The 21,705-nt window shown below is 47.6% G+C and overlaps 1 protein-coding gene and 1 long non-coding RNA gene across 3 annotated transcripts in view; one reads left to right on the forward strand and one right to left on the reverse strand.

Annotated features, from left to right (window-relative positions):
• LOC143785738 (uncharacterized) lies at positions 1-1,689 on the forward strand. Its single transcript, XR_013218068.1, has 3 exons — positions 1-423; positions 1,394-1,456; positions 1,543-1,689. It is a non-coding gene; the product is annotated as an uncharacterized LOC143785738 (long non-coding RNA).
• Positions 1,690-13,981: 12,292 nt separating this feature from the next.
• The window catches only part of ACADL (acyl-CoA dehydrogenase long chain), a 37,610-nt gene continuing 29,886 nt past the window's right edge, over positions 13,982-21,705 (reverse strand). For both annotated transcript variants that reach the window (XM_077272232.1, XM_077272233.1), the window contains 2 exons: positions 19,547-19,633; positions 13,982-14,264 (listed from right to left, as the gene is read on the reverse strand). In XM_077272232.1, coding sequence (XP_077128347.1) covers positions 14,171-14,264; positions 19,547-19,633 — 181 coding nt within the window. In that variant the 3' untranslated portion in view covers positions 13,982-14,170. The remainder of the gene's footprint in view (positions 14,265-19,546; positions 19,634-21,705) is intronic.

Below are 21,705 nucleotides of genomic sequence, written 5' to 3' on the forward strand. Positions count from 1 at the left end.
CGGTTCGGGACAGGGTGTCTCAGCATAAGTCAACCATTCGCTGCAAAAAAACCCACCTTCCCCTCCCGTCCCACTTTCTTGAAAAGAACCATAATATCTCCCAACTTAGGTTTCAGGTCTTAGAACAAATAGACCCCCTAAGGAGAGGCCAGAATCGTATTAAAATGCTTAAAAAGAGGGAGGCCTTCTGGATCTTTACACTGCAGACCCTGGAACCCAAGGGGTTAAATAGAGATTATGATATTTCAGCTTTTCTACAATAATGCTAACCATGTTTATTGGAGCTTCTATATATTTTATTTTATTGTTTTTATTGCTGTTGTTTTTGCTTTGTTCAAGCACTTAACCTAATACTATTTCTTTTACTGTCTTTTAGAATCGTTAAACTCAGTCACGCACTGGGCACTGGTGGCACCACATATGGTAGAGTATATATGTGCTTTGTTCCGTTTATTCAGGGGTCACCATGCATACACATTAGCCAGCTTCTCTCTTTTCCTTATTTTCTTCCTAAGGACACCCCCCCCCCCCTAGAGCTCATATCATTAGTGATACTACCAGCGCTGCTTACTATTTATTTTTTACAGCGCTTACCCATAGGCTTACAGCGCTTGTCTTTAGCACTTCTTCTCCCCTTTTTACCCTGCGCAGGCGCAGAGCTCTTAGCACAGCGCTCTGCTCCTGCTTATGACAGCCCCTGACTCAACGCAGGCGATCATGTGCCCTATGACGAGGCGGGTCACATGACCCGCTCTGGGCGCTTTTATACCCGGAAGTACCGCTGTCACACAGCGGCTTCTGCCTATACCGGACCCCCAGCACCTCGGCACCCCGGACCTGGATTCTCCTGGTAAATATACTTGGCTCATGTTTAGAGCTCACCCCGCTTTTGTTTGTTCTCTAGGTATTTCTCCCATTGTGTATTTATCTTTGCAGCGCCAATCCCTGCAGCGGCTGTTTGCCCTCCCAGAGCGCTCTTCCTCCCACACATCCCCCAGGATCCCCGAGGTAACATTCAGCTCCAACACACATCACCGGTTATACTATTACACCTTATGTTCGCCCTGCTTTTCATAACCTATAACACGGTCCTTATCATACCCTCCAGGTGTTTTTGCAAGGTCCCTCTTACATACATGTGGGCCTCTCTGGCTTATGTAGTGCGCAATCCTGCCTCCAGGTAGTGTATATAAACTTTCTCTGCTGTGGTCTCTAGCTTATGTCACCATTAGACATTATTAGCACTCCTGGTTGGGGATACTATATCATAGTGTAGTATGCGCTATATACATGGTAGTACCTTTATACGGGGTGGACGTACATATATTGCTGGAGTTCACCCTATCCATTTGGCTCTCCTCTGTTCATTCACAATGTCACATTTCTATTGTAGGTATTCACCCTGCACTCTTGCTCCTAGTGCCACCATCAGACACCCTGCAGCACTGCTCTCACAGTATCCTTATGGGCATTTGCTCAAGTTGTTGTTAATCTCGGCATTAAGGGTGTGCAATTGCTTGTTATCCTTATCCACGTTCACAGCTTCCTATAGCCTAAACTGAGAATTCGACGACTCATGGATCACCAGTCTGGATTTTTTCCTGACCGTCACGGTTGTTATTGACTGTTTATTTATTTATTTAGTCATCATGTGCTGATCTCTTCTGTACAAAACATTCGTTGTAACCAGACTTGTTCTCCTTTTATGTACAAATCTGTTAATCAATTGTATATCAGATGTCTTTTACAATCCTGTAATTGTTGTTTACATATTTTTCAGTTTCATGAGAGATGTTTCTGATGAAGGTCTTATGACCGAAAACGTTTAAACACTCTTGATCTGGTCGCATAAATAAATAAAAAACTCTCACGTTTTTTTGCAAATGAATCTCTGAGTGCCAAGTGCTTTTTTTGTTTGTATACGGGTTGGATACCCTACTTGTGCACCACCAAGGAACCTTGAGTGCCGTGGACTATTTCTATATCCAAGAAAGTGCAGGCCATTGCTGATTGGGTGCAACCCCAAGATCTTAAAGGGCTCCAGCACTTTTTGGGGTTAGCCAATTATTACTGTAAATTTATTCGGGGGTTTTTGCAGGTGGTCAAACCACTCACAGATTTAACACGCAAAGGTACGGATATGAAAAATTGGTCCTCGCCCGCAAAAGAGGCCTTTCCTGCTCTGAATAAATGCTTTTGCAGCGCCCCAGAGACCTGGTCGTTGCAGTAACGTCGCTCTGCCACTAAGGGGAGTGATGGTACGTCTGATTGCACTAAAGGAGTTCACCTGACCAGGTATCACAGTCACACATTACACTTCACACTCCGGCCACCAGGGGGAGCAAAGGGTTCTATGTATTAGGCCACTCCTCACACTTGGGTAAAACTGGGGGCTGGATAGGAAGTTAGAGAGAAGCTGACTGGGTTTTGCCCAGGTAGCATCTAGTGAGAGAAGAGCGTTACTTGGGAAGATTCAGGTGGGTCCCTGTCAGGGGTGGGATCCTGACAGTGGCCTAGCGAACAGGACAGATTGTTAATGAGCCGCACCTGCACTACCTTGCGGCGGCATCTTAAGAAAGGACACAAAGCGAACTATATTGTGGAGAAGTGAGAAACGAGATTGCAGCACAAAGGCGAGAGAACCAGTAGGAGTCGTGCCCTAAGATCGTGGCAACATCCTACTGAGGCGCGTAGCCGGTGGCCGGAACGCCGAGGAAGTATTGGGCTCCAAGCATTACTTCAAACAGCGGCAGGACAGTTGATTATAGGTTGGCTGTCTCACCTAATTCACCTAAGCAGACATAGGAGGCAATTGTGGGAGAGTGGCGTCTCTAGGGTCCCAGAATAACTCCAGGCCTACCCGTCATACGGGTGCGTCCTATCCATATCATCTGGGGGACGAAGAGAGAAAGAACATCAGAAACATACACGACAGTTGTGAGGACTATCCTGTGGTGCTCAGCAGGGAAGTACTACAACACCCAGGCGCTAGTGGGTAGGCACTGATTTCCACCTGCAAAGGGAACTCTGGATGTGCCTTCGGACCGGCCGGTCTCGGACAGCCCTGTTAGCAGTGCTCTGGTTTGCGGATCCCGAAGCCTTCAGTAAAGAGGTAAAGAGACTGCAACCCTGTGTCCTCATTATTTCATCGCACCACACACCACCACCTTTAATTGGACGCCCCTTAGCAGGGTCACGGACCGGGTCTAGCCACCGTGACATCCCCAGGACCGAGACAGAGAGGCCCGGTACCGAGTACCCCACGGCCCTGCGTCTGGGGGCGCTCCACTTTATTACTGCCCCCTGATTTTGGTACAGCCAGATCCGTCCAAACCATTTATTGTGGAAGTGGACGCCTCTGAGGTGGGGGTGGGTGCTGTGTTATCCCAAGGGCCCGTCACTCTGACCAACCTCAGCCATGCGTTTTTTTTTCCAGGAATTTCTCTGCTGCTGAAAGGAATTATGATGTAGGCAATAGAGAGCTTCTTGCGGTCAAATTGGCATTTGAAGAATGGAGGGACTTTTTGGAGGGGGCCTGTCACCCGGTCACTGTGATTACCGACCATAAACATTTATCATATATCGAGTCTGCTAAAAGACTTACGCCCAGACAGGCCTGTTGGTCACTTTTTTTCTCCCGTTTTCAGTTTACAATTTCGTCCAGGGTCAAAGAATATCAAGGCTGATGCCTTATCTCGTAGTTTTCATCCGGTGTCTCCCCCTGAGCCACCGTCCTCCATTCTTCGCCCTGGGGTAGTGTTGGCAGGGGTCTCGTCTGAGTTGGAACGGGATATTGAGGGGGCCCAGTCACTGGCTCCTGCTGCCAAGCCGGGGGGTAAGATGTTTGTCCCATTGCAACTTCGGCTTAAACTCCTGCCGGAGTTTCATGAATCCAAGCTTAGGGCTCACCCTGGTATCTCGGCCACGCGCCTGGTGGTGGCTAAGATCTTTTGGTGGCCTACTCTAGTTCTGATGTTGAAAGATTCATTTCTGCTTGTGGGGTCTGCGCTTGTTCTAAAAACTCACACAGCTGGCCGGCTGGGGAACTTATGCCCTTGGCCAGGGCCGTATTTAGAGTTTCTGCTGCCCTAGGCACTTTTAGCGCTGCCTCCCCCTTTGGTGAGTATGACACTATCGGCAGTGACTTTTGGCAATAATTGCTGATGCGAAAGTCGCCTTTTGCAGCAGATCGGGCAGTTTTTCTGCATGTGCTGCGTAACGGATCACTTACAGCAACACTGCGTTCGGCCTCATTAATTCCCTATGGGATTTGTGCCACTTGCCATGATCTGGAAAATGCGGTACCATACCTCCCAACTTTTAAAGAAGGGAAGGAGGTATAAAGTTTGCGGTGCACGTAGTGCGCCGCGGCAAATTTTAGGCCACGCCTCTGACCACACCCATTTCACAACTAGTCACACCCATATCCACGTTCCAACCACAGCCATTTAGCACTGCTGATCACACTGTTTTATATACAATAATTATAAACAAAAAAATATGGCCACAGTGCTCCATACTGTATAATGGCCAGACATGATGCTCCATACTGTATAATGGCCAGACATGATGCTCCATACTGTATAATGGCCACACATGATGCTCAATACTGTATAATGGCCACACATGATGCTCCATACTGTATAATGACTGCACATGATGCTCCATACTGTATAATGGCCATTGGCCACACATGATGCTCCATACTGTATAACGGCCACATGATGCCCAATACTGTATAATGGCCACACATGATGCTCCATCCTGTATAATGACCGCACATGATGCTCCATACTGTATAATGGCCATTGGCCACACATGATGCTCCATACTGTATAACGGCCACATGATGCTCAATACTGTATAACGGGCACACATGATGCTCCATCCTGTATAACGGCCACACATGATGCTCCATCCTGTATAACGGCCACACATGATGCTCAATACTGTATTATGGCCACACACAGTTCTCCATACTGTATATTGACACCCCCCCTCCTGTATGCATGGCTCATATTCACCTCCCTGTATGCATGGCTCATATTCACCCCCCCCCCTATGCATGGCTCATATTAACCCCCCTTCTGTATGCATGGCTCATATTAATCCCCCTTCTGTATGCATGGCTCATATTAACCCCCCTTCTGTATGCATGGCTCATATTCCCCCCCTGTATGCATGGCTCATATTAACCTCCCCCCCCTGTATGCATGGCTCATATTAACCCCCAAGCATAAAGAAAAACAATTTTATACACAAGGGAAATCAAAATGAACATGTGACATAAATTCCCCTTAAAATTCTTAAATATTTTATTAGAGTATATAATAAAAATACCACTTCCCAGTGTAAAACAGAAAAAATGAAAAATGTTGCAAAAAAGACTCAAAAAAACTCTACTACTAGGTGCACCTACCCTAATAATATCCCTTCACTCTCCTGCTATCCCTGCCTGGCAGTGGAGGTTGGCACCCTGATAGAGTATTTGGCGCCCCCACTCCGCGGCGGCTGTAACCTGCTGACCCTATTATATATCTAGCCAGCTGCAGGTAAGAAAACAATAAGCAAATAAAAGTGATGAAGAAAGCAGGAGTGAAACAAATTAGGTGCACACTAGGAGAAAAAAAAAAAGCTAATAATCCTTCATATCAAACAGCCCCACTCAGGACAAGAACACTAAGGATGTAAGGCCAAACTGGCTAATAAACATAAGGTACTAGTCCTCCGCACCATCCAACAAGCACATATAGGCTGGTGTGTACGAAGGTAGTGGGTAAATTGAAGGATAATTAAATATAGTTTAAATGACCTGGTTAGGTCCAAATGGAAAACTGTACATGCCCACGCTAGCTGACATATATTATTTAATACTCCTCAAAGTAATTGCATGTAAAGATAAATAATATTACAGGAGCGCCTGCATTAAAGAACATCAGATAGGTGCAGCAGGCAGTATTAGCAGGTAGTCAGCATCTACGTTTAGACACAGTACAGTGGACCCATACACATAATTGATACACAAGACAACCAAGAAAGGCAAAGATGTTGTCCCCAAAACAGGACACTTAGCTGTCGGTGGAAAGCCCCGACGCGTTTCCCCGTCATACGGTTCCTCAGGGGGCAAAGAATGGATACAAAACAACCAGAGGTCAATGATGCAGGTGCCCTGATACCGGGACAGACCTCATATTAACCCCCCCCTTCTGTATGCATGGCTCATATTAACCCCCCTTCTGTATGCATGGCTCATATTAACCCCCCTTCTGTATGCATGGCTCATATTAACCCCCCTTCTATATGCATGGCTCATATTAACCCCCCTTCTGTATGCATGGCTCATATTAACCCCCCTTCTGTATGCATGGCTCATATTAACCCCCCCTTCTGTATGCATGGCTCATATTAACCCCCCCTTCTGTATGCATGGCTCATATTAACCCCCCTTCTGTATGCATGGCTCATATTAACCCCCCTTCTGTATGCATGGCTCATATTAACCCCCCTTCTGTATGCATGGCTCATATTCCCCCCCTGTATGCATGGCTCATATTAACCTCCCCCCCTGTATGCATGGCTCATATTAACCTCCCCCCCCTGTATGCATGGCTCATATTCACCCCCCCCTGTATGCATGGCTCATATTAACCTCCCCCCCTGTATGCATGGCTCATATTCACCCCCCCCCCCTGTATGCATGGCTCATATTAACCTCCCCCCCCTGTATGCATGGCTCATATTCACCCCCCCCTGTATGCATGGCTCATATTCACCCCTCCCCCCCCTGTATGCATGGCTCATATTCACCCCTCCCCCCCCTGTATTCATGGCTCATATTAACCTCCCCCTGTATGCATGGCTCATATTCACCCCCCCCCCCTGTATGCATGGCTCATATTAACCTCCCCCCCTGTATGCATGGCTCATATTCACCCCTCCCCCCCTGTATGCATGGCTCATATTAACCTCCCCCCCTGTATGCATGGCTCATATTAACCTCCCCCCTGTATGCATGGCTCATATTAACCTCCCCCCCCTGTATGCATGGCTCATATTCACCCCCCCCCTGTATACATGGCTCATATTAACCTCCCCCCCCGTATGCATGGCTCATATTCACCCCTCCCCCCCCTGTATGCATGGCTCATATTAACCTCCCCCCCTGTATGCATGGCTCATATTAACCTCCCCCCCTGTATGCATGGCTCATATTCACCCCCCCCCCCTGTATGCATGGCTCATATTAACCTCCCCCCCTGTATGCATGGCTCATATTAACCTCCCCCCCTGTATGCATGGCTCATATTAACCTCCCCCCCTGTATGCATGGCTCATATTAACCTCCCCCCCCAGTATGCATGGCTCATATTAACCTCCCCCCCTGTATGCATGGCTCATATTCACCCCACCCCACCCGGCCCCGCCATATGCGTGGCTCATCTCCCCCCCGGGCCTGGCTCTGGCTGTATGCGTGGCGCCGCGGCTCATCGGCTCACCGACGCTCCCATCCTGTGTGGCTCGGCTCCCCGTCCACCGTGGGCCTCCTACATCCTCCCCGGCCCCCCCTCCTCCCTGGCTGATGCTGTCAATCATCATTCATACTCACCTCACACACACCGCGCAGAAGGACGGAATCCTCGGAGTCGGAATCCTCCGCCAGGCTCTGTCCCTGCGCAGCACCGTCCTCCTCGCCTCGTCCTGTGAGCGCCGCGGTCAGGTGGTACCGCTTAATGTGGCGGCACCATGTGACCGCTCACACAGGGCGAGCTGCAGTCGCTGAGAGCAGACCAGCCGGCACCGCTGGAGCAGGTGAGGTGAGTATGAGACAGACAGTCAATGGGGGCTGTGCCAGCAAGGAGGCATCAGCAGCGGCGGCGGCGCTGGGGTCGCTGGGGGGGGGGGGGGGGGTCGGACTGGACCGGACAAAGTGATATAAAAAAAAAAAAAAAAAAAACCTGCTCAGGTGCCGCCCCCCCACATTGCCCCGCCCTAGGCACGTGCCCTCATGTGCCTAGTGGCAAATACGGCCCTGCCCTTGGCAGTTCCCGAAAGGACTTTATTACCAATCTTCCCCTGTCTAGGGGCAATACGGTGGTATGGGTAGTGGTGGACTTGTTCTCGAAGGAGGCTAATTTTGTACCCTTGACAGCACTACCCTCAGCTGAGACTTTGTCCAGATTGTTTGTGCAGCATGTGATCCGGTTGCATTGGGTACCCCTGAATGTGGTGTCTGATCGTGGGGGGCAGTTTGTGGCAAAGTTTTGGCATGCTTTCTGTAAGAAATTGGGGATTTCTCTATCCTTTTCATCTGCATACCACCCAGAGAGCAATGCTCAAACTGAACGCACTAATAATCAGTCTCTGGAACAGATCCTCAGATGTCTGACTTCCGTGGGACAGAATGACTGGTGTGATGTACTGCCGTTGGCGGAGTTTGCCTTCAATAGTCGGGCGAGCCAAGCTACCGGTATGTCTCCTTTCATGATCAATTATGGATTTATTCCACATTTCGGTGAGTTTTCTCGTTTGGATTCTTTTGGGTTCTGTTCATCGATTAAAGAATACGTGGGCGGAGGTCCAGCGGAATATCTCCAGGTCTCAAGAGAGATATCAATTTTTTGCTGACAGAAAAAGAACCCCAGGACCTGTGTTTCAGGTTGGGGACAAAGTTTGGCTCTCCACACGAAACATTACGGTAAGTTGAAGGTTCCATCAGCCAAGTTGGGCCCCAAGTTCATTGGCCCATGCAAGATTGTGGAAAAGATCAATCCAGTAGCATACAGGTTGTGTCTACCAGTCTCATTCAAAATCCCTAATGTCTTCTATAAATCTCTACTGAAACCTTTTGTGGCAGTTTGGGGGGAGTCCGGGTCCGCCGCTCCTCCTGTTTTTGTTGAGGGACACATGGAATATGAGATTGTGGATTCCAGGTTGGTGCGGCGGTCGGTACAGTATCTGGTTCATTGGAAGGGGTATGGGCCGGAGGACAGGTCCTGGGTTATGGCCTGTTTAGTACACGCAGATCGCTTGGTTCGTGCATTACATTCTAGGTATCTTGGTAAGCCTGGGGGTCGAGTGGGCCCCCCCCCCCGTTGAGAGGGGGGTATTGTCATGGTTTGTCTGGGTCGGTTCTTCTAGGGTTAATTCCTGTAGCCTCACATTGATCCTGGGTGGATTTTTTATAGCCGCCATCTGGCAGTTTCCTTTGTCAGTGATACTTCTGCCCTTGGCTAAGTGTATTGACCCCTGAGTGAGTTTTGTGCTGTGTGCTGGTTTGCTTGATCCCTTGGCTTTTTGACTTGGTCTGTTCTCTGGATACTGTTTGTTGGATTCCATCTTTGAACTTTCTTTGTCCGTTTGGTATTGACCTCTGCTTGGCCCCTACTATCCTTTCGGTCTAGTCCATTGGTACCGTTACACTCTCCCGTGCTCTGACCCCGGCCTGATCTATTTATGGCTTTGTCTGTGCTCCTTGGTAGCTCTGTTCTTTAGTTACCTTTCTAGGAGTTTTCCTTCAGCTTCTAGCTCCCTGGAGCTTAGGCCACGCCCTCCAGCAGTCAGGTGATTCAGGTCCTTTCAAGCCTGAAGCTATCTCTCTCCAGTCTCGCTTGCCCCGCATTCCTGGGAGTCTGTGGCTATCTCTGGGTCCTGTCTTCCCAGGCAGGGCTGGCGTCAGCACCCGGCGTACCCGGGCAAGTACCGGGGCCTGGCGAGACAGGGGGGCCCATTCAGGGCCGGCGTTAGGGGCAGGCAGCTGCCAGTGCCTAGGGCCCCCGCTCCCCCAGGGGCCCTCAGCTAGTGGCACATCACGCAGCTGCTATGGGGCCCCTGGGAGGCAGGGGGCCCGCCTGTCGCAAGCGCCAACTCCCCCGCCGCCACATTGAACTATACCGGCGTCTGCCGGTAAAGTTCAAAGCAAATGATGGAGGAGGGAGCGTCACCTGACGCTCCCTCTCCCATCATTCCTCACTCTGCCTCTGACAGTGCTGCTGCGGGTGCGCGATGACGTCATCGTGCACTCGCTGTGTCAGGCAGTGCAGCGGCAGCCGCCGAGACCGGAGCAGGGAGCAGCGCGGGCACGTTGAGAGGTGAGGAGTGTTTTTTTTTTCCGTAACTATAACAGTGAGTACTGGACTATGGGGCCATTCTTTGGGGGAGGGGGGCTGTGCTGTATACTGCATGTCTGTTCTATATACTACATGGCTGTTCTATATACTACGTGGGCCGTGTTATATTCTATGTGGCTGTGCTATATACTATATGGGCTGTTATACGCTACGTGGGCTGTGCTATATACTAGATGGCTGTTCTATATACTACGTGGGCTGTTATATGCTACGTGGGCTGTTATATACTACGTGGGCTGTGTTATATACTACATGGCTGTGTTATATGCGATCATGAATCGTGGTATGTGTTAAAGGGGGGCCCACTGAGACTCTTTCGCCCGGGGCCCTCAAAAACCTGGAGCCGGCCCTGTTCCCAGGACATAGCATCGGTGTCACTTATAACTCCCTTCGTGATACTACGTATGTCAGTGGCAATTTCAAAATGCAACATAGCATCTAACGTCAATGAAGTCTAATACAGCGCGCAACATCAATTCCAAAAATCTGAGTCTGAAGTGTGTCTTTGCCATCACAGAAAATACGCTTTAAAGATCCCCCAGTGCCATTCTATGTGATTCACAGAGATCTGTCAATCATGTACAGTGGCACTAGGAGAAGCCAGTCGGGTGGCTCCTTGAAAAAGCCATTACCAGGCGAAACGTGCGTTGAAGGAAACTGGATATTATTGGGTATGGACTTTATAATGCAATAAGATTTTTCCTTTATCCTATTATTGTTGCCTTATTGACTTTTGAATGAAGGTTTGCAAATATATATTGGCTATATTTTAATGGGTTTAGTCAGTTTATGACTGTGTCCATGTACTCACTCCAATTATTGCACTTTGGGTTTTTCTTATTCTGTTTTTAGGTTGTCCCCCTTTTTTAATCTATATATGTATTTTAATATTATTAAAAAAAATCATATTTTTGTATTGGTATTTTTTTCACCTTATTCTTTTGAGAAGGTTATAGTTCTAATAACATGCAAATCCACGTGCCAAGATCTGTGCATACACATGTATGACTGCAGGCTGTACATGTCCTGGGTGTGGGCACTTTATACTTAATGCCAAATTTGGGAAATTATTATATCAAAGATGATTTAATAGTGGAACTTTAAATCATGCAACCGTGATAATATATATACTGTTCAAAAAATAAAGGGAACACTAAAATACCACAACCTAGATATCACTGGATGAAATATTCCAGTTGCAAATCTTTATTCATTACATAGTGGAATGCGTTGAGAACGATAAAACATTAAAATAAGTAATGTAAATCAAAATGAATGTCCCAAGGTCTAAGATTTGGAATGATACTCAAAATCCAAGTGGAAAATCAAATTACAGGCTGATCCAACTTCAGTGGAAATGCCTCAAGATAAGGAAATGATGCTCAGTAGTGTGTGTGGCTTCCACGTGCCTGTATGACCTCCCTACATCTGGGCATGCTCTTGATGAGGCGGCGGATGTTCTCCTGAGGGATCTCCTCTGAAACCTGGATTAAAGCATCCGCCAACTCCTGGACAGTCTGTGGTGTAACGTGGTGTTGATGGATGAAACGAGACATGATGTCCAAGATGTGCTTGATTGGATTCAGGTTCTGGGGAATGGGCAGGTCAGTCCATAGCATCAATACCTTCATCATGCAGGAACTGCTGACACACTTCAGCCACATGAGGCCTAGCATTGTCATGCATCACAAGGAACCCAGGGCCCACTGCATCTAAATATGGTCTCACAATGGGTCTGAGGATCTCATCCCAGTACCTATTGGCAGTCAGGCTACCTCTGGCTAGCACATGGAGGGCTGTGTGGCCCTCCAAAGAAATGCCTCCTCACACCATTACTGACCCATAGCCAAACTGGTCATGCTGAAGAATGTTGCAGGCAGCAGAATGTTCTCTGCGGCGTCTCAAGACTGTCATGTCTGTTACATATAGTCAGTGTGATCTGCTCTCATCCTTGAAGAGCACAGGGTGCCAATGTCGAATGTGCCAAAACTTGTTCTCTGGTAAATGCCAATCGCCCTGCACAGTATTGGGCTGTAAGAACAACACCCACTTGTGGATGTCAGGCCCTCATATCACCCTCATGGAGTCTGTTTCTGACAGTTTGAGCAGACACATGGATGTTAATGGCATTCTGGAGGTCATTTTTCAGGGCTCTAGCACTTCTCCTTGCACAAAGGATGAGGTTGTGGTCCTGCTGCTGGGTTGTCAGCAATGACAAAATGGAAAACTGACCAAAACAACAACAAAAAGAATGAGAACAGAGAAATGGTCTGTGGTCAGCCCCTGCAGAACCACTCCTTTATAGAAGTTGTCTTGCTATTTGCTTATCATTTCTACCCGCTGTCTGTTTCATTTGCACAACAGCAGGACAAATTAATTCACAATCAGTGTTGCTTCACAAATGGACAGGTTGATATGTGGTTTGAAGGAGAGATCAGTGGCAAGGATTACACTGAGGAATGTGGAATTTTGGTTAGTAGGAAGATATCGGGTCCAGAGATGTAGATCTGTGTGTCATCAGCATAGAGATGATACTGAAAACCGTGAGATTCTATGAGCTGTCCCAGGCCAAAGGTGGAAAAGAGCAGGGGCCCTAGGATTGAACCTTGCGGGACTCCGACAGATAGGGGGCGAGGTGAGGAGGTGGTGTGTGAGTGGGAGACGCTGAATGCCCGGTCTGTTAGGTATGACGATATCCAGGATAGGGCCAATGTATGAGACATAACTCAGTGGCACCATACTTTGCTTATTATCACTGCTGAATACTACTGGTTTTCTCCCATTCACCGGAATCTGTGGTGCTCTGCCTCATATATTACTTAAATTTGGCCTCTGCCAAAGTAGATTTCCTTTATACTTCTTTGTGATATTTATTATATATTTTATTGCACTTTATATTTATTATATATTTTTGGTTCATTATTATGTGACATATTTCGGGTCTGTCTTATGTACTGTATATATCATGGTGACGGTTTCCAGTTATAGAGATCTGTCTCAGATTATTGGGTGTTTACAAGGCAACCTTGGTTGTTCAACATGAAGATCACAATCGCACACGCAGATTTCACATTTACTTATATGCAGTAAGTCATGTTGCAGCATGTTACTCCAACATGACTGGGGCCAAAAATCCAAATCCGGACTGTGACCCGCTTGTGATTGTTTTGTGTTTTACAGCCAAATTTCGGCACTAAAATAGCAATAGTGCAGCAAACTGCAGATCAGTCACACACACTTTTTGGTCATGCATTCTCAATCACAATGTAATGTCAGGAGGGTCATTCGATGTACACCAATATCTAGAGTGTGACCAAATGGTACTATATGCATGTTGGGGGCCAATTCATTAAAGATGCTGCTGTACTCGCCAGTCTAAATAAACGGCCAAGGTGGGATATGATGCGCAAAAATTCATTAGAGGTGCAAACAACTTTATAAATCAGACGCCTTTTCTCAGCGGTGTACGCCTCCTTGTGCCTTGTTAGACATGTGTAACATTTGTGGTGTGACACCACTTGTATGGAGTGATGTATGATGAATTATACCCTATCCATGGGCTGCCCACTTTGGCAGAGCTGCACAGGACTGGCATAAAAACACCAAAATTCGCACAAATTTTGTGCAACCTTGCGTTACACAAAAACTGGACAAATTTTCAAAGTGCTTTATGCCAAAAAACTATCATAACCACTTTGATGCATCGGCCCTATAGTGTATATATCCTCTATTTTGCCTACTGTGTTGTTTCATATTTGGAAAGTGGATGGGATACAAACATTAGGAATAGAAGCAGATGAAATCATAGGCACGTGGGCTGCATGGGTGGTCACATCTCTGCTCCCTTAAAGGCATCTTATTAAACCTTTTATTAGACATTCAAAAAAAATTGCTACAAATCAGATGACAAAGTTACAGTTAAATAGATTTTGTACACAGATTACACTTTTCCAAGTGTGAAATCAATCGTTGGTTCGCATATTAGTCCTTAGGTGGCAAATTTGTATAAATTGCAGGCACTTGGTGGCATCCACAAAAAACCATCACTTGTCTTTCACAATATCTCTTGCAATGAGTTCCTTCATTATCTCATTTGTGCCACCGTATATGGGCTGAACACGAGAATCTACATAAGCCCTGCACAGAAAACGGGAGAAAAAAAAATTATTATGTGTAAAACACTAAAAGCGACATTTTCTAGATTGTGACTGCTCCTTTTTTTTTTTTTTTAAGTGGAGGAAACCTATAAAAAAGGGAACAGCAAAAACTCTGACTACTTAATTAGATTGTCCCCTTTCAAAAAACTTCTGAATGCAGGCACAGTAACCTGTCAAAACAAACCCACTGAGCTTAACTCATTAGTGCTGTGCTGTGTCTCTCCACTGTCTCTGTTGTTTTGCTGCAGCAGTAACATCACTACTACACCGCTGCAGCCAATCACTGAGCTCAGAGGTGAAGCTCAGTTGCTTTCTTTACAGGTAACTGAACCTGCAGACATAAGTTTTTGGAAAGGAGACAAATTAAGGAATGTTAAGATGAGAACATTGTTTCAAAGGAAATATGGGTTGTACTAAAGGTACCGTATATACTCGTGTATAAGCCGACCTGAGTATAAGCCGGAGTATAATTTGGCCACGAAAAACAGGGAAAACTTATTCTTAACAACTTAAGCCGGGTATGCATTGTCCCCTCATCTCCATCCTTGTCTGCATGGCTCCTCATCCGCATCCTTGTCTGCATGGCTCCTCATCCCCATCCTTGTCTGCATGGCTCCTCATCCACATCCTTGTCTGCATGGCTCCTCATCCCCATCCTTGTCTGCATGGCCTCCTCATCCCCATCCTTGTCTGCATGGCCTCCTCATCCCAATCCTTGTCTGCATGGCTCCTCATCCCCATCCTTGTCTGCATGGCCTCCTCATACCCATCCTTGTCTGCATGGCTCCTCATCCCCATCCTTGTCTGCATGGCCTCCTCATCCCCATCCTTGTCTGCATGGCTCCTCTTCCCCATCCTTGTCTGCATGGCTCCTCATCCCCATCCTTGTCTGCATGGCTCCTCATCCCCATCCTTGTCTGCATGGCTCCTTATCCCTATCCTTGTCTGCATGGCCTCCTCATACCATACAAAAACCAAACATCCTACTTACCTTCAATTTATGCCCTCGCTGCATCTTGTTCTGGTGCCCGCAGCTCCAGTGGCTGGGTGATCACGTGTCCTCGCTCATTAAGGTAATGAATATTCACTCCACTCCATGCTTATGGGAGTGGATAGAGGTGAATATTCATAACTCTTAAGTAGCCCGCACCAGTGATTGCCGGGCCGCTGCTACTGAAGTGAATATTCATATCTCTTCAGCAGCGGGCACAGGACTTAGCCGCAACAGTCGGCTCCTGCCTCCTGTGACCTGCTGATCCGCCGCTCCCCCTCCCCCGCCATCTTCTGGGACAATGACACTAGTATAAGCCGAAGGGGACGTTTTCAGCACACAAAAAAATGTACTGAAAAACTCGGCTTATACTCGCGTGTATACCGTAGGTTTTTTATGAAATATATAAAATATCAGATGCTAATAGGGTATGGTTAGAGTTTTTTTAATGATGATTTTTCTGGCAAAAAAAACTACAGTAAGTCTTTGTATGTTTTATAGACTACTAGCTGTACTACCCGGCTTCGCCCGGGTTAATGACTGCTGTTAGCAAAATAGAATGTGTTAACAAAAATTTATTCTGCACACAAAAACCACAAAACAAATAGATAGAAATGTAATTATTAAAAGGCAAAAACTAAGCTAATAGAAGAATTTCACAACATATATTAGCTTTGTTATACTGAGAATGTCTTTGTTGCCTATATTAACCAATCAGAGCTCAGATTAATTAACTGTAGCAAAATAGAAGCGGAGCTGTGATTGGTTGCTATTGGCAGCCTGATAAATCCCCAGCCAACAGGAAGCCCTCCCCCCTGGCAGTATATATTAGCTCACACATACACATAATAGACTGGTCATGTGACTGACAGCTGCCGGATTCCTATATGGTACAATTGTTGCTCTTGTAGTTTGTCTGCTTATTAATCAGATTTTTATTTTTGAAGGATAATACCAGACTTGTGTGTGTTTTAGGGCGAGTTTCATGTGTCAAGTTGTGTGTGTTGAGTTGCGTGTGGCGACATGCGTGTAGCGACTTTTGTGAGATGAGTTTTGTGTGGTGACATGCGTGTAGCAACTTTTTGTGTGTCGAGTTGCATGTGACAGGGTAGTGTAGCAAGTTGTGTGCAGCAAGATTTGTGCATGGTGAGTTTTGCGCGTGGCGAGTTTTATGTGTGGTGCGTTTTGAGTATGTGCAAGTTTTGTGTGAGGCAACTTTTTCTGTGTGTGCAAGTTTTGCATGAGGTGAGTTTTCCATGAGGTGAGTTTTCCATGAGGTGAGTTTTGCACGTGTGGCGAGTTTTGTAGGGAGCCTAGTTTTGCATATGGCGAGTTTTGCATGTAGCGAGTTTTGCGCGTGGCGAGTTTTGAGTGGTGACTTTTGTGTTTCGACTTTTATGTGGCGAGGTTGGTGTGTGTGTGGTGAAATGTGTGCTGAGGGTGGTATATGTGTTCAAGCACGTGGTAGTGTGTGGCACATTTTGTGTGTGTGTTCATATCCCCGTGTGTGGTGAGTATCCCATGTCGGGGCCCCACCTTAGCAACTGTACGGTATATACTCTCTGGCGCCATCAGTCTCATTCTTTAAGTCCCCATTGTTCACATCTGGCAGCTGTCAATTTTCCTCCAACACTTTCCCTTCACTTTTTCCCCATTATGTAGATAGGGGCAAAATTGTTTGGTGAATTGGAACGCGCGGGGTTAAAATTTCACCTCACAACATAGCCTATGACGCTCTCGGGGTCCAGACGTGTGACTGTGCAAAATTTTGTGGCTGTAGCTGCGACGGTGCAGATGCCAATCCCGGACATACACACATTTAGCTTTATATATTAGATATACCTGTATGTAATCTCCTGTATATAGTATATACCTGTGTGTCATCTCACCTATATATAGTATATATCTGTGTGTCATCTCCTCCTGTATATAGTATATACCTGTATGTCATCTCCTCCTGTATATACTATATACCTGTAGGTAATCTGCTCCTGTATATAGTATATACCTGTGTGTCATCTCCTCCTGTATATAGTATATACCTGTATGTAATCTCCTCCTGTATGTAGTATGTACCTGTATGTCATCTCCTCCTCTATATAGTATATACCTGTGTGTCATCTCTCCTGTATATAGTATATATCTGTGTGTCATCTCCTCCTGTGTATAGTATATACCTGTGTGTCATCTCCCCTGTAAATAGTATATACCTGTGTGTCATCTCCTCCTGTATATAGTATATACCTGTATGTCATCTCCTCCTGTATATACTTTATACCTGTGTGTCATCTCTCCTGTATATAGTATATGCCTGTGTCATCTCCCCTGTATATAGTATATACCTGTGTGTCATCTCTCCTGTATATAGTATATATCTGTGTGTCATCTCTCCTGTATATAGTATATATCTGTGTGTCATCTCCTCCTGTGTATAGTATATACCTGTGTGTCATCTCCCCTGTAAATAGTATAAACCTGTGTGTCATCTCCTCCTGTATATAGTATATACCTGTATGTCATCTCCTCCTGTATATACTTTATACCTGTGTGTCATCTCTCCTGTATATAGTATATGCCTGTGTGTCATCTCCCCTGTATATAGTATATACCTGTGTGTCATCTCTCCTGTATATAGTATATATCTGTGTGTCATCTCCTCCTGTATATAGTATATACCTGTGTGTCATCTCCTCCTGTATATAGTATATACCTGTATGTCATCTCCTCCTGTATATAGTATATATCTGTATGTCATCTCCTCCTGTATTAGACCTCGTTCACACGTTATTTGGTCAGTATTTTTACCTCAGTATTTGTAAGCTAAATTGGCAGCCTGATAAATCCCCAGCCTACAGGAAGCCCACCCCCTGGCAGTATATATTAGCTCACACATACACATAATAGACTGGTCATGTGACTGACAGCTGCCGGATTCCTATATGGTACATTTGTTGCTCTTGTAGTTTGTCTGCTTATTAATCAGATTTTTATTTTTGAAGGATAATACCAGACTTGTGTGTGTTTTAGGGCGAGTTTCGTGTGTCAAGTTGTGTTGAGTTGCGTGTGGCGACATGCATGTAGCGACTTTTGTGAGATGAGTTTTGTGTGGCGACATGCGTGTAGCAACTTTTTGTGTGTCGAGTTGCATGTGACAGGTTAGTGTAGCAAGTTGTGTGCAGCAAGTTTTGCGCATGGCGAGTTTTGCACGTGGCGAGTTTTATGTGTGGTACCTTTTGAGTATGTGCAAGTTTTGTGTGAGGCAACTCTTGCATGTGTTGCAACTTTTGTGCATGTGGCAATTTTTCCACGTGTGCAAGTTTTGCGTGTGGCGAGTTTTCCATGTGGCGAGTTTTGCACGTGTGGCGAGTTTTGCATGTGGAGAGTTTTGCACGTGGCGAGTTTTATGTGTGGTACCTTTTGAGTATGTGCAAGTTTTGTGTGAGGCAACTCTTGCATGTGTTGCAACTTTTGTGCATGTGGCAATTTTTCCACGTGTGCAAGTTTTGCGTGTGGCGAGTTTTCCATGTGGCGAGTTTTGCACGTGTGGCGAGTTTTGCATGTGGAGAGTTTTGCGCGTGGCGAGTTTTGAGCGGCGACTTTTGTGTTTCGACTTTTATGTGGCGAGGTTGGTGTATGTGTGGTGAAATGTGCGCTGAGGGTGGTATATGTGTTCGAGCACGTGGTAGTGTGTGGCGTATTTTGTGTGTGTGTTCATATCCCCGTGGTGGTGTGGTGATTATCCCATGTTGGGGCCCCACCTTAGCAACTGTACAGTATATACTCTTTGGCGCCATCGCTCTCATTCTTTAAGTCCCCCTTGTTCACATCTGGCAGCTGTTAATTTGCCTCCAACACTTTTCCTTTCATTTTTTCCCCATTATGTAGATAGGGGCAAAATTGTTTGGTGAATTGGAAAGCGCGGGGTTAAAATTTCACCTCACAACCTAGCTTTGACGCTCTCGGGGTCCAGACGTGTGACTGTGCAAAATTTTGTGCCTGTAGCTGCGACGCCTCCAACACTTTTCCTTTCACTTTTTCCCCATTATGTAGATAGGGGCAAAATTGTTTGGTGAATTGGAAAGCGCGGGGTTAAAATTTCACCTCACAACATAGCCTATGACGCTCTCGGGGTCCAGACGTGTGACTGCGCAAAATTTTGTGGCTGTAGCTGCGACGGTTCAGATGCCAATCCCGGACATACACACATACACACATTCAGCTTTATATATTAGATATCTCATATGGACGGTGTACTTTAAAATGCGACTTACTTTGCAATGGGATATTCCCACATGTAACCCCATCCTCCATGGAGTTGGACACCTTGAGTAGCCACTGCGTTCTGGAGGTCAGATGCCCTGGAAAATAACAGGAAACCCTATTAGACAGTGAGGGACATTTATCAAGCAAAATCCCCCAGAATAATGACCCAATTTACCAAAAGACTGTGGGGCTGATTCACCACTGCTTTAGTGCCATTTTTGTCTAGCTTTGCGACAGTTTTTGTTTTTCATCTGCACTTTTTTAAAGTCACTTGTTAATATGTTCATCTGTTTTGGAGGTTTGTTTTATTAACCACTAGATGGCAGCCCGATTCTAAAGAATCGGGAGTCTAGAATCCATATATACTTTATTTATTCAAATGTAAGAATAATACAATTAATAAATAATAGTAAGAAAGAACAAAAAATGGCTGCACTCACCAGCTCTTGACAATTCTTGTTATTTAAGGTACAGTTACACAGGATCCATGAACATGCTTATGAGGGGAGTGATGAAAGACATCAGACAACAACTTTGCGTGTTGTGGCAAATGCCACAACAACGGTTCTTTGCTTAAGAACAATAATGTAAATAATAAATAATATGTATCAATAACTATGTATATTGGTATGTTCTTTCTTGGCACAAATTGCAGGAAGTAGTATTCTAGGCAATTATATATTAGATGGGCATTTCCTGAAGGAAATACATGGTGCTTGAACAGCGCTACCAGCTTTACAGCAGCACTTTTCACACACGGGACTGGGGGGCGCGCTTACTTTTGCACCCGGGGCCGGGGGCGCGCTTACTTTTGCACCCGGGGGCGCACTTACTTTTGCACCCGGGGGCGCACTTACTTTTGCACCTGGGGGCGCACTTACTTTTGCACCCGGGGGCGCACTTACTTTTGCACCCGGGGGCGCACTTACTTTTGGGGCCGCACTTACTTTTGGTGGGCGGGGCTCCTCGGCCTCCGATTTGGTTGGTGGGGCCCCTCGTCCTCCGATTTGGTGGGTGGGGACCCTCGGCCTCCGATTTGGTGGGCGGGGACCGGCCTCCGATTTGGTGGGCGGGGACCCTCGGCCTCCGATTTGGTGGGCGGGGACCCTCGACCTCCGATTTGGTGGGCGGGGTCCCTCTGCCTCCAATTTGGTGGGCGGGGACCCTCGGCCTCCGCTTTGGTTGGCGGGGCCCCACGGCCTCCGATTTGGTGGGCGGGGTCCCTCTGCCTCCGCTTTGGTGGGCGGGGCCGCTCGGCCTTCGATTTGGTGGGCGGGGCTCCTCGGCCTCCGATTTGGTTGGTGGGGCCTCTCGGCCTCCAATTTGGTGGGCGGGGCCCCTTATCCTCCGATTTGGTGGGCGTGGACCCTCGGCCTCCGATTTGGTGGGCGGGGACCCTCGGCCTCCGATGTGGTGGGCGGGGCCCCTCGGCCTCCGATGTGGTGGGCGGGGCCCCTCGGCCTCCGATGTGGTGGGCGGGGCCCCTCGGCCTCCGATTTGGTGGGCGGGGACCCTCGGCCTCCGATTTGGTGGGCGGGGACCCTCGGCCTCCGATTTGGTGGGCGGGGACCCTCGGCCTCCGATTTGGTGGGCGGGGACCCTCGGCCTCCGATTTGGTGGGCGGGGCCCCTCGACCTTCGATTTGGTGGGCGGGGCTCCTCGGCCTCCGATTTGGTTGGCGGGGCCCCTCGGCCTCCGATTTGGTGGGCGGGGACCCTCGGCCTCCGATTTTGTGGGCGGGGACCCTCGGCCTCCGATTTGGTGGGCGGGGACCCTCGGCCTCCGATTTGGATGGTGTGGACCCTCGGCCTCCGATTTGGTGGGCGGGGACCCTCGGCCTCCGATTTGGTGGGCGGGGACCCTCGGCCTCCGATTTGGTGGGCGGGGCCCCTCGGCCTCCGATTTGGTGGGCGGGGCCGGGCCCCTCGGCCTCCGCTTTGGTGGGCGGGGCCGCTCAGCCTTCGATTTGGTGGGCGGGGCTCCTCGGCCTCCGATTTGGTTGGCGGGGCCCCTCGGCCTCCGATTTGGTTGGCGGGGCCCCTCGGCCTCCGATTTGGTGTGTGCTCTGCCTGGGGCCACTGTGCTCTGCCTGGGGCCCCATATGCTGCCTGGGGCCCCTGTGCTCTGCCTGGGGCCCGATATGCTGCCTGGGGCCCCTGTGCTCTGC

Source organism: Ranitomeya variabilis, chromosome 7 (assembly GCF_051348905.1).
Source record: "Ranitomeya variabilis isolate aRanVar5 chromosome 7, aRanVar5.hap1, whole genome shotgun sequence".
NCBI classification, from domain to species: Eukaryota; Metazoa; Chordata; class Amphibia; order Anura; family Dendrobatidae; genus Ranitomeya; species Ranitomeya variabilis.